At 44.6% G+C, this 12,187-nt stretch overlaps 1 protein-coding gene across 1 annotated transcript; it reads right to left on the reverse strand.

Annotated features, from left to right (window-relative positions):
* Positions 1-6,988: 6,988 nt before the first annotated feature.
* LOC147019766 (uncharacterized) lies at positions 6,989-8,963 on the reverse strand. The gene has a single exon (XM_085896702.1). The coding sequence runs from the start codon at positions 8,504-8,506 to the stop codon at positions 7,811-7,813; it is 696 nt and encodes a 231-aa protein (XP_085752828.1). The 5' UTR covers positions 8,507-8,963; the 3' UTR covers positions 6,989-7,810.
* Positions 8,964-12,187: the final 3,224 nt, after the last annotated feature.

Consider the following 12,187-nt stretch of genomic DNA (forward strand, 5'->3'; position numbering starts at 1 on the left):
GCCTTTAGTTCGGAATCCTTTATTCTCTGGAATTTCAACCTCCAGGTCGTTTATGCATTGTTTCACCAGTGTTGGAATAAACAGAGTGCGAGACCTGTTGCAGCCATCCTTGAATGCCTGGTGACCTGTAACTCACTTTCATTAAAAACTGGTGTTCGTTCTGCTCGTATTGTGGAAAATGTCTAGAAAGCAGTAATTCAAACCTTTCATAGACTAAACATCGGGTGGACTGGGTGGGGTGGATGAAGTGGTAGACTCACGTCTCTATTTCCCTGAACTTCAAATTGCCTCAAAAAAGCAAGAGGGTGTGTTCTCCTCAAACTTAGAGGAAATTGGTGTGTTTCACGTCATGGGGAAAACAGCTATCTACAACATATGTCTGGAAGCATGTATACCTGGTTTTACAAAACTGTTGAAAAATCGGTGGAATGAGACCTTATCTGCTGGAGCTTTTTTAACTCCAGTGTGGAACAAAATGTATAGTTCTCCAACTCTTGGGCGAACTGGAGACCTGAATTGGAGACGAGCACATCAAGTCCTGGTCACACAGACATTACTCCATAAGTTTAATTCTTCTGTTCTAATTTCTTGTCCTTTTTGTGATTTGATTGAAAATGTTGCCCAAGTTTTCATTGAATGTAAGAGATTGGTACCCCTCTTTCTCTTCCTTCAACAGCTTTTCTATAAATTAAATTTTGTTTTTTCCTTTCCAGTCTTTATTTATGGAATCAGGGGGAATTATAAAAGTAAACCAGTCCTCTCGTTTTTGTCTGTTCTGTTGGGGGTTGCTAAACTGGCAGTTTATAAAACCAGGAAAGCAAAATTGAAGGGGAAAAATGCAAATGTGCTTTTGTGCTTTAAAGGTATGGTTTCGGCACGAGTAAAAATGGAGCAGGCTTATCTTTTGAGCCTGGATATTGTGGGTGATCAGTGGTACACTGATGAGGTTTTGAGTCTCTTTTCGTGAGGAATCTGTTTGTAATGTGTAAAGTACTTACTATACACTTACTTTTTGCATATATGTATTAGTCTGTGGTGGTTTTGACATGAACAGACACCCTTGTTTGTATTGCTTTTGTTGAATTTATTTTTGCTGTAAAATCGTTTGGATTTGTTTTTATGGAGTGTGCTTTTTAACCTCCGCCATCGAAGATTGGAGGTTACTGTTTTCACCCCTTTCTGTTTGTTTGTTTGTTTGTTTGTTTGTGAACAGTATTACAGAAAAACTCCTCAACGGATTTCGACGAAACTTGGTGGGGGGATTAGGTATGGTCCAAGGATCATGCCATTAGATTTTGGACTTCGTCCAAAATCCAATATGGCCGCTATGGCAGCCATTTTGAAAAAATATTTGAATTTTTTTTTCATTTTTACATGTTATAAGTGAATTCCAACAAAAAACATGCCAAAATTATAATTGCGGCTGATTTTGAACTTCAGGTGGATATACCCACATAAAATCAATTTCTGTCTCAAGGAATCTAGTTAAGACGAATGAATTGAGTATTATATATGAAAGTTGCAAACTATAACTCTGTGAGCACTGTTGACGTCAAATTGAATGAATAGGATATCAGGTTCACTTGAGTGACCTAGCAGTATTGGCGGCGGAGGTTTTGCACTCCACCGAGTGCTCCACCTCTAGTTCTTGTGTGTTGTGATACTTTTATAATAAAAGCATACAAAAGTCTCTCTCCTCTCTCTCTCTCTCTCTCTCTCTCTCTCTCTCTCTCTCTCTCTCTCTCTCTCTCCTCTCTCTCTCTCTCTCTCTCTCTCGCCCCCTGCTGGCCGTTGGTACGTTGTGTGTGCTGTCATGGCGGCTGCTTGCTTCGTGTCGTGAGTACCTGTCCTCCGTTGTGCTGGTTTGTGTTTCTCCACTCCCCATTTCATTCCTCTGTGTTCGTGTTTTTGTTTGTGAGGTTTTTTCCCATGGTTTCCCCTCTGTGGGGAGAGAGAGAGAGAGAGGGAGAGGCAGAGGGAGGGAGAGGCAGAGGGAGGGAGAGGCAGAGAGAGAGAGACAGAGAGAGAGAGGCAGAGAGAGAGGCAGAGAGAGAGAGAGAGGCAGAGAGAGAGAGAGGCAGAGAGAGAGAGAGAACGAGAGAGAACGAGAGAGAACGAGAGAGAACGAGAGAGAGACGAGAGAGAGAGAGAGAGAGAGAGAGAACGAGAGAGAGAGAGAGAGGGCGAGAGAGAGAGAGAGAGCAAGAGAGAGAGAGAGAGAGAGGGAGAGAGAGAGAGAGAGAAAGAGAGAGAGAGAGAGAGAACGAGAGAGAGAGAGAGTACGAGAGAGAGAGAGAGAGAGAGAGAGAGAGAGAGAGAGAGAGAGAGAGAGAGAGAGAGAGAGAGAGAGAGAGAGAGAGAGAGAGAGAGAGAGAGAGAGAGAGAGAGAGAGAGAGAGAGAGAGAGAGAGAGAGAGAGAGAGAGAGAGAGAGAGAGAGAGAGAGAGAGAGAGAGAACGAGAGAGAGAGAACGAGAGAGAGAGAGAGAGAGAGAGAGAGAGAGAGAGAGAGAGAGAGAGAGAGAGAGAGAGAGAGAGAGAGAGAGAGAGAGAGAGAGAGAGAGAGAGAGAGAGAGAGAGAGAGAGAGAGAACGAGAGAGAGAGAGAACGAGAGAGAGAACGAGAGAACGAGAGAGAGAACGAGAGAGAGAGAGAGAGAGAGAGAACGAGAGAGAGAGAGAACGAGAGAGAGAACGAGAATGTCACAGCATTAGTAAGGGTATCGTTGGTCCTTGGGCGGTGCCCTGTTAGTCCATTCATTATTTAAAAGCCTTTCGCTTTAAACCTGCTTTATTTTTGTTTTTATTTCACTTGCCTTTCCTTATTTTGTTTAGTTAGCGTCCTCTTTCCTAAGGTTTGGGAAAGTAGGAGTGTATTGTTAACTTCCTCTTCCTAAGTGAGGAAGACGACGAGCATCACGTCTTTGTAACATGGCGGCGGCTCGCTCGCAGCAAGATGCTGCTTTCGAAGTACTAACTCGTAAGCATGCTTTAGTTTGTGTCCCCCCTGACGGGGTTCTTACTGAGGAGATTGTTTTGGCGGTTGGAGACGTTATCGGCATTGAGCATGTACGTGCTGCATCACGTATGAATGGGAAGGTCGTGGTGTTCGTTTCCGATGTTCGTGTTGTTCACGATGTTGTGAGTTCTGGGTTAACCACACACAGTGGTCACTATGTTATAGCCTCCTCGATTGATGTCCCGGCAATGAAAAGAATTGTCTCTAACGTGCCTCCTTTCGTGTCGAATCAACAACTTGTCTCTGTCTTGTCTCGTTACGGAAAAATTGTGTCAAAGATCTCGATGATCCCCCTCGGGTGCCGCCATGACCAAGCAAAGCACGTGATGAACTTTCGGCGGCAACTTTACATGGTGCTGCCGGACCGTGGGGAGGACACGAGTTTAAAGGTTTCTTTTAAGATTAAAATCGATAACTATGATTACCATGTGTATGCTACATCAGTGACGTTCACGTTTTCTTTGTGGAGCCTTTGGCCATTTAAAAAGATTTTGTCCGAAAGCTTCTTGTTCGAAGTGTGGGGAATCGGGACACGTTGATTTAGATTGTGAAACTGTTAACGACCCACAACCTCGTCCTGTGGAGGACGTGATGCCCAGTGAATCCAATGTTCCCACTCATACTGGTCCCTTACATAGTGAGGATGGTAAGGATGATTTTGTTAACGTGTCAAAAAAACGTAGGAGCGTCTGCTCCTCATGACCCCACTAGCGCTCCCAAGGTCGTCGTACTGGACATGGTTATTCTGCTAACTGAGGAACCTCATCGGAATGAAAAAAAAGGATGAAATTGTTTTCGATAACGAGAATGTACTTCAAAGTGTACAGTGTGGTCCGGGCCCTTCAGATAGCGGTAAAGTGTCTCTTGGTGTTGCTAAAGCATGTGTAGAATGTAGGGAGGTATCAGCGCTAGTTTTTCCTGAGACAGACCCAAATAGTGTTGCGGCTCCATGCGATGTTGCCACCCCAACAAATGATCAACATCCAGTTTGTGAGGCCCCGGTGGAGGTGCCCGATGTAGTTGTACAAGATGGTGGACTCGAGGCCCCATCTCATGTGGATAAAAGTGTTAAACAGGGCTCGCAAAGTACCACCGTTCATCACTCAGTACCCCTCTTAGACGTGTCTGTAAACGAGTTAGTAAAGGTCCAGGGTGATACTTACGAACCTATTGGAAGGTTATCTGGGCTGTCTGCTTCAGATGATGACGACATGGAGGTGAGTGATCTGTCACAGTCATCATCTGATCATTTGCAGATATCCCCCAAGGTTATTGTATCCTTTCTCAATGAGACGTTTAGGCAGCGGAATGTCATCATTCATCAACATTTTCAATGACTTGCTTTCCTTCATGCAGACTGCAAAGTGTATAATTCGAAATTCTAAAGATTTTGAAATAACAAAACCACAAATTCACAGACTGAGGACATTTATTACAAAAGCATGGTTAGAATGTTCTCAACAGGTAACAACCCCCCTGGTTGTAACGTACTCATGCAGACTCCATCGTGCCAGAAGCGCAAAAGCGTTTATTGACGCGGTGACAATTCACTCCTGTCTGACAAATAAGCGCATCCGATAAACCCCAACAACAACACAATTACAAGTCAGAATAATACGTTACATCCTCCTTCTTTCAAGGAAGCCACTTTAAAGGAAACCAGCAAAGAAAATAACTCTATAAAGTAAAAACTTACAATGCATTAACAAACAGCATCACATTCAGATCACGTGAATCGATTTCAATTTAAAGATCCAGACGTCTGGGAGGGTTGACAGCTCTGCCGCTCCTAGTGATGAACTTGGTATTTCTGGGAGATGCGGTGGCTCGAGGCGATGACACTGTTAGAAAACGTTGGGATTCAGATTCTTGCTCACTTGGACTTGGGGACTTGTAGCAGTTCTCCACTGGGGTGTCCTGCTGAGCGGTGGGATCAGCGAAGTCCCTCATGTCCTGGGAAGAGTAGAAGCGAGAGGGTGGCTGACTTTCCACAGGGCCAACGTTGGCTGAATGAAGCACTCTGCGGAGATTGGGCCTGTTACGCCAGTACACATTGTTTGGGGTCCTCACCAAATATGACTGCGGGCCTCAACTACAGCTGGAATCCAATGCCTGGCCTCCTTGTTTGGTAGCATCCTAACATTGTCTCCCGGCTGAAGCGGTGACAAACCTGACATAGATGGCTTGTCACGATAGTGTTTTTGTTTCTACTTCTGTGCATTGAGGCGTGATCTCACAAGGTGATAGTCATACCGAGCAGGCATGAGAAGAGTACGGTTGCAGGGCAGTGTGTTTTTGGGGCGTCTTCCCATTAGGAGCTGAGCCGGGGACAAGATTATTCCTTCAAGTGGAGTGGTACGATAGTCTAGCAGGGCTAAGTACTTATCTGCTGACTTCTTCCAGAGCCTTTTCGCCGTCTGGATCGCTCTTTCTGCCTCTCCATTGGCACGTTGGTGCTTGGGGGACAATGTCGTGGGTTCCACAATGTCGTGGAATGGGGACATCCACAATGGGGACATCCACAATGTCGGGGGTTATGCCATATTCTTTGCAAAACTGAGAAAATTCCTCTGACGTGTACTGACTTCCGGAATCACTTTGCAGCTTCTCTGGAATACCATGTCGACAAAACTGCTGCTTGAGAGCTTTGATCACAAAGCGAGCTGTAATGTCCTTGAGGCAATCTACCTCCACAAACTTGGAGTAATAATCGACAGTGAGCAAATACTGCTTTGCTTTGAAGTCAAAAACGTCACTTCCAACTTCGATGAATGGAAGATCAGGCGTGTAAGTTGGCAAGAGAGGCTCCAGTTGCTGAGCTCTTTGATACTCTGCACACTTGCAACAATTCCGTACGGTTTCTTCGATGTCAGAGTTTATTGAGGGCCAGTACATGACCTCACGAGCACGCTGTTTACACTTGGTCACTCCGAGGTGGGATTCATGAATCAAGCTCAGCATTTTGGGTCTGAGGCTTGGCGGGATGACAAGGCGCATGCCTTTGTAGACAGCACTGTCTGAGACTGCCAATTGCATTCTGGAGTCGAAGTAAGGACGGACCTGTGCTGGGACTTCCTTTCGGGAGTCAGGCCATCCACTTGCAATGACATCACGGAGAAGGCTCATTTCGCTCAGAATAGCTTCCTGGATTTCGAGGTATTTCCCACTCGTGATCGCAAGGAACTGGAATATGTTCACAAGCTCAAGGTCTTTACCAGCTTCTGAGTGGGCGTCCGGTAGAGGTGCACGGGACAACGTGTCTGGAAGCACCATCTCAGAACCACGGCAGTAGTTGACCTCCAAATCATACCGCTGAAGCTTGAGCAACATGCGCTGTAAATGCATGGGAGAAGATAGGAGAGGCTTCTTGAAGATTTCCTCAAGGGGTGTATGGTCATTGTATACCACTACCGATTTTCCAAAGATATAGTAGTGAAATGCTTCTGTTGCATGGACGATTGAGAGCATTTCCTTCTCAATCATGGCGTAGCGACACTCGGTATCGGTCAGACTGCGTGATGTGAATGCTATAGGGTTGCCATTCTGGAGCAAACGGGCTCCTACAGCGTTTTGGCTGGCATCGGCTTGTATTTCAACCGGCTGACTTACGTCGTAGTACTGAAGCACTGGGGCCGAAATACATGCTTGCTTCAGCTTCTCGAAGGACAGCTCCTGAGCTGCCTGCCAGGAGAACTCCACGTCAGCCTTGCAGAGATCATGGAGAGGCTTGCTTGTGTCACTTAGGTTGGGAATATACTTCCCGAAATACTGAACAAATCCATGGAAATGCTTGACGCCTTGTTTGTCTGTTGGACGTGGCATTTTCTCAACTGCCTTCATCTTCAGTGGATCTGGTAGCACTCCTTCTGCAGTAAGCAGGTGGCCTACATAAGGGACTGAGGATTGCCGGATTAGGCATTTTCGGAAGTTTAGTTGCAGGTTATAACTTTTGGCTCATTGCATAACTCACTTCAGAACACAGTCGTGGTGGGTGATGTCATGACCAGCGACTAAAATGTCATCCATTACCGCTGTTGCCCATTCTATCCCTTCTAGCATCTGGTCCATGATTCACTGGAATATCTCCGGCGAGCACCTCAATCCATAAGGGAGACGCAGCCAGCGGTATCTCCCCACAGGTGTATTGAACATGGTCAAGAATGAAGAAGGCTCGTCAAGGCGAATTTGCATCAACCCTCTGCGGGCGTCAAGCACAGAAAATACTTTGGCTCCAGGGATTTGAGGTAAAACTTCCTGAACAGTTCTCATTGGGTAGTGCTCACGTTTTATGCACTTGTTTAAGTCTTTGGGGTCTATACAGATGCGGATTTTGCCGTTGCGAAGAGCTACTACCATGGAACTCACCCACTCAGTCGGTCGTTCTACCTTCGCGATGTGACCTTCGGTGACCATCTCTTGTAGCTTGTCAACTATTTTCTCTTTCAATGCTGCAGGCTGTCTGCGAGGAGCATGCACTACTCCCTGTGACCCTTCTGCAAGCTTGATCCGATAAGTTCCGGGAAGAGTTCCAGTTGTCTTGGCAACTTCTGGAAACTCAGAGATTACTGCTTTCTGAGACACATTGACTAGAGGCTGAACAAGAGATAACTTATCGAGCTTGACAATGAGGCCGAGGGCTTCCGAGGTAGTGCCTGATATTACATTCTCCTGATCAAGGTCAATGACCTCAAAACTGGTTCAAGCAGTCTCGTTTTTGTGAGAGAGTGAGAGTGTCATGGTACCTACAGGACGGATAGTGTGGTTTGAGTATGTTTTAAGAACTTTCCGCGACAATTATAGATCGTCTGCGAGGTGCTGGACTAACTGGTAGTTGTTGAGTGTTAGTGTGTTGCACCTTGCACCCGTGTCAATCCGGAACCGAGTCGGCTGTCCCAGCAACGTGACGGTCTGTGCCCACTTGTCATGAGTAGCCGTATTACTGCTTGGTTGTAGAGCGTAGATCCTTAAAATTTCAGATTCCTTGAGTAGTTCTTGAGGAAGGTCTACATGATCTCGACTGGTCTCTACATCAAGGGACTTTGAGTCACACAGCCTCTTCTGACACACTGTAAACCAGTGACCAGGCTTCTTGCAGTAGGAGCAGCTAGAATTAATTGCTGGACACTTGGCTTGACTGTGCACTGACTGGCCACATCTGCTGCAGGGACTGTCATTCCAGAACCGATTCTTAGCTTTGAACAGCTCGGTAGCTTGTGTACGCCTATCAGGCTTGCTCTTAAAACGTTGAGTCTGGTGCTGAGTTAGTTCGTTTTCAGATCTGAGGGCTGAGATGAGAGCATCTTCATCCCAGACTATTCTCATATGTTTCTGCGAGAGCTCCAGCTCCAGCTGTTGGCCAATTTCTATAGCTTTAGCTAGCGAGAGCTCCTCACCCCTATCGAGTAATTTCTCTTGGACCCTCTTATCATGGCTGCCATCAATTATGCAATCGACGATTATGTCGTCTGGGTCTTGGTAATCGCAATCCATGAGAATTATCCTCAGATCTTTTATGAAATGATCAAAAGACTCACCACTCTGCTGGCACCTTTGTTTCAGTCGGTGTCTGGCAACTCTTTTGTTCTTTCTGGGCTGTACATAGTTCTGGAATTTGTCCAGCACTTTCTGTGGGTCGTCTTTCTCTCCTTCCTCCCAAGCTAGAGTTTGGTAGATTTGACGACCTTGTTCGCCGATCCACGTTCCGAGCCATCCTGCTTGACAAGGCTACATTATGTCTGCGAGCGGCCCTGACAAGACAAAACTGATGTGATTTCTGAACTGGCAAAACTCCTGGTGGAGATCCAGACTGTCTCAGTTGATCGAGGGTTGATCAAAGTTCGGAGATGCCATATTTATGGAGACGGATGGCGGCTGATGGCGTGAATATCAAACCAACTTCTGACACCATGTAACGAACTCATGCAGATTCCATCGTGCTGGAAGCGGAAAAGCGTTGACGCGGCGACAATTCACTCGTGTCTGACAAATAAGCGCATCTGGTAAACCACAATAACAACAAATTACAAGTCAGAATAATACGTTACACTGGTACGGGATGAAAAGGAAGGAAGTGCTTTTTGGCACCTTAAACATGAATGGGGGTGGTGCTAACCATTTGCGTCGGATCCAAGTTAAAAACTTGTTGCTTCAGAAACATGTCGATGTCTGTTTGTTGCAAGAAACGCACATAACAGAGACTTCACAGTCTGACTGGCTCTGCCTTAATAAGGGGCTTTGTTTCTTCAGTAATTTGTCTTCAATCTCGGCAGGTGTTGCCTTTATGCTTCGTCCAGGTTTTGTTCCTGACTCGTATAGTTTCCTTGAAATAGTTAAAGGACACTTAGCATCACTAGAGTTGGTGTATCAAGGTTTTCACCTCACCTTACTTTAATGTCTATGCTCCTAGTGAGAGCGGGGCTCGTAAAGAGTTTTTCACACATCTGGCTAATTACCTTCATACTTTAGTCTTTGATAATTGTATTTGTATTGGAGGAGATTTCAATTCCATGTTTGAACCTAATTTGGATAGAAACACACCAGAACCACATCCGGAATCTCATAAACACATATATTGTTGTTTTTCATCACTTAGTCTACTCGATGCTTGGTGCATGCAGCACCGGACAGCATCTCAGTATACATGGTGCCGGTGTGCTAACGGGCTGATAACACTTGCAAGGCTGGATAGATGGTATGTTAACTCCACTTTTAGAAACGTACTCGTGTCTTGTAATCTCTTTCCTTCCATTTTCTCTGATCATCACCTGGTAGTGCTTGGTTTATCCTCTTCTCGGTTAACTCATAAAAGTGCGTATTGGACTTTCAATACCAGACTGTTGGAAGATTGTTTTTTTACTGATGCTTTTCGTAGTTTTTGGGAAAAACTTATCCAAAGTAAACCTTCCTATTCTTCTATCTAGTTATGGTGGGACAACGCGAAAGCTCAAATTCGCGTTTTCTATCAATGTTATAAGTCCTTTTCCACGGGTAAGAATAAAATTGCTGTTTCACTCTTGGAAACTGAAATTTTGCAGTTAGAGGAAGACTTAGCTAAAGCTCAAAATGACAGTAAACTTTGGTTATTATTGGGGAAAAAAGCTTATCTAAGAGAATTGATTCATGAAAAAGTAATGGGGATGTCAATTAGACTCAGAATCCAAAATGTGAAGTTTTCTGACACCCCAAATTAAAGTTTTTCTTCCAGTTAGAAAGGGCTAAGAAATCTCAAAGGCAGATTTTCTCCTTATTAGATGCTAAAGGGAATATTATACAAATTATTTTTTCTGATTTATTTGCAAAAGAATCTGTGTGTAAGGTTTGTGTTGAGATGACAAATGATGTTCCTTCTTTGAGTTGTAGTCAGCGTCAAGCTCTTGAAAAGCCGCTTACCCTGGAGGAACTCAGCATGGCTCTGAATAGTTTTGAATGTGAAAAAGCCTCTGGAATTGACGGACTTCAGTGGAATTTTTTACAGCTTTTTGGGACATCTTAGGTCCAGAAGTGCTGTTGGTTCTGCAAGAAAGTTTACATTCTGGCATACTGCCTCTCAGCTGTCGAAGAGCGGTGCTTTGTCTTCTCCCAAAAAGCGGCGATCTCCGTCAAATCAAGAACTGGTGCCCTATTTCATTACTGTGTTCACTACAAATTATTTTCCAAATTGTTGGCCAATCGGCTAAAACTTGTCATCGGGACTCTCGTTCACCCTGAACAGAGCTACTGTGTCCCAGGGAGATCAATCTCTGATAACATTTTTGAAATTAGAGATTTGATTGGTTGTGGTCTTATGCAAAGTTCCTAGTGTCGTGCGATCCGTTATGAACACCACGATTGGCCATTCGTAGCTGATCATGGAATTTCTCTGAAAGCTGTTCCCACTATCACGATGCGCGGCATGATTGAAATCGTGGTCTCACACAGCGTGGTGTTTGTCTTGTCTAAGATCGATCCCGATCACCATGATTAGGAAGCACAATTAGATGCGATCTGTCGTGCTTTGTTATGATGCAATACGATCTGTCGTGCTTTGTTACGATGCAATATGATCTGATACGATGATCCCGATTGACAATTGATTGTGTTGATCGTAGAAAAATTTTGAACCGTTCAAAATTTTTCTACGATTAACACGATTGCCACGACTGATCTCAAGATCTGATAAGATCTGATAGGATCACCACGATTAGTCCACGATTAAGACCACGATTTCAATCGTGCCGCGCATCGTGATAGTGGGAACCTAGCATAAAAGAGGAAGAAGGGGTTGGTTTGATTTTCCTTGATGTCAAAAGGCCTTTGATAGTATTGATCACACTTATATATTTCATGTGTTGCAAAAGTTCGGTCTGGGTGAAAGGTTCATTGGTTTTGTTAAGTTGTTATACAACAATATATCTAGTTTGTGTAAGGTAAACGATGGTCTCTGTTCACCCAATCAGGTTCAGAGGGGTGTTCGGCAAGGCTGTCCATTGTCAGGTTTACTGTTTCGCCTTTCTCTTGATATGAGCCATTACTAATTAATCTTAGGAACTCTCTTTCTGGCTTTGTACCGTCTCCAGAAGAACACCCTATCGTCATGTCTGCATATGCTGATGATGTCTGTATAGTAATTAAAAATGATCAGGATCTAACCACTCTTCTTGGATCTTTACATAAGTTTCATCTTGCTTCACATTTGCAGTGTAATTGGCAAAACAGTCAAGCTCTGTGGGTGTCCTCAGCTCAATGTACATCCGGTGGGCTTCCCTTAGTGCCAACTCAGTCTCTTCCGAAAGATCTAAGGTGGACGAGAGAGGGGTGAAATACTTAGGTGTTTATCTTGGCCCTCACCAGTACTCCCTTATTAACTGGGAAGGAGTGGTAGATCACGTAACCAAACGTCTCAACAAATGGAAAAGGTTCCTTCCGCAAATGTCTTTCAGAGGTTGTATACTAATTATTAATACTTTAGCTACCTCTGTCTTGTGGCACAAATTCATCTGTTTACAGCCACCAGATATCTTGCTTAAAGAGATTCAACAGATACTGGTAAACTTTTTTTGGAATGGTCATCATTGGTTGCGGTCAGATTTACTCTGTCGCCCCTTGTCAGATGGTGGCCAAGAGCTCATTGACGTAAAGTGTCGTCTGATGGCCTTTCGGCTGAAGTCGATACAACGAGCGATCAATGTGGAA

The sequence above is a fragment of the Eptatretus burgeri genome, chromosome 9, assembly GCF_056783735.1.
Source record: "Eptatretus burgeri isolate ZD-2024b chromosome 9, Ebu_testis_v1, whole genome shotgun sequence".
Lineage (NCBI taxonomy): Eukaryota > Metazoa > Chordata > Myxini > Myxiniformes > Myxinidae > Eptatretus > Eptatretus burgeri.

Coding starts and splice junctions, on each gene's coding strand:
- LOC147019766 (XM_085896702.1), bottom strand. CDS start 8,506: ATGGATTGCGATTACCAAGACCCAGACGACATAATCGTCGATTGCATA.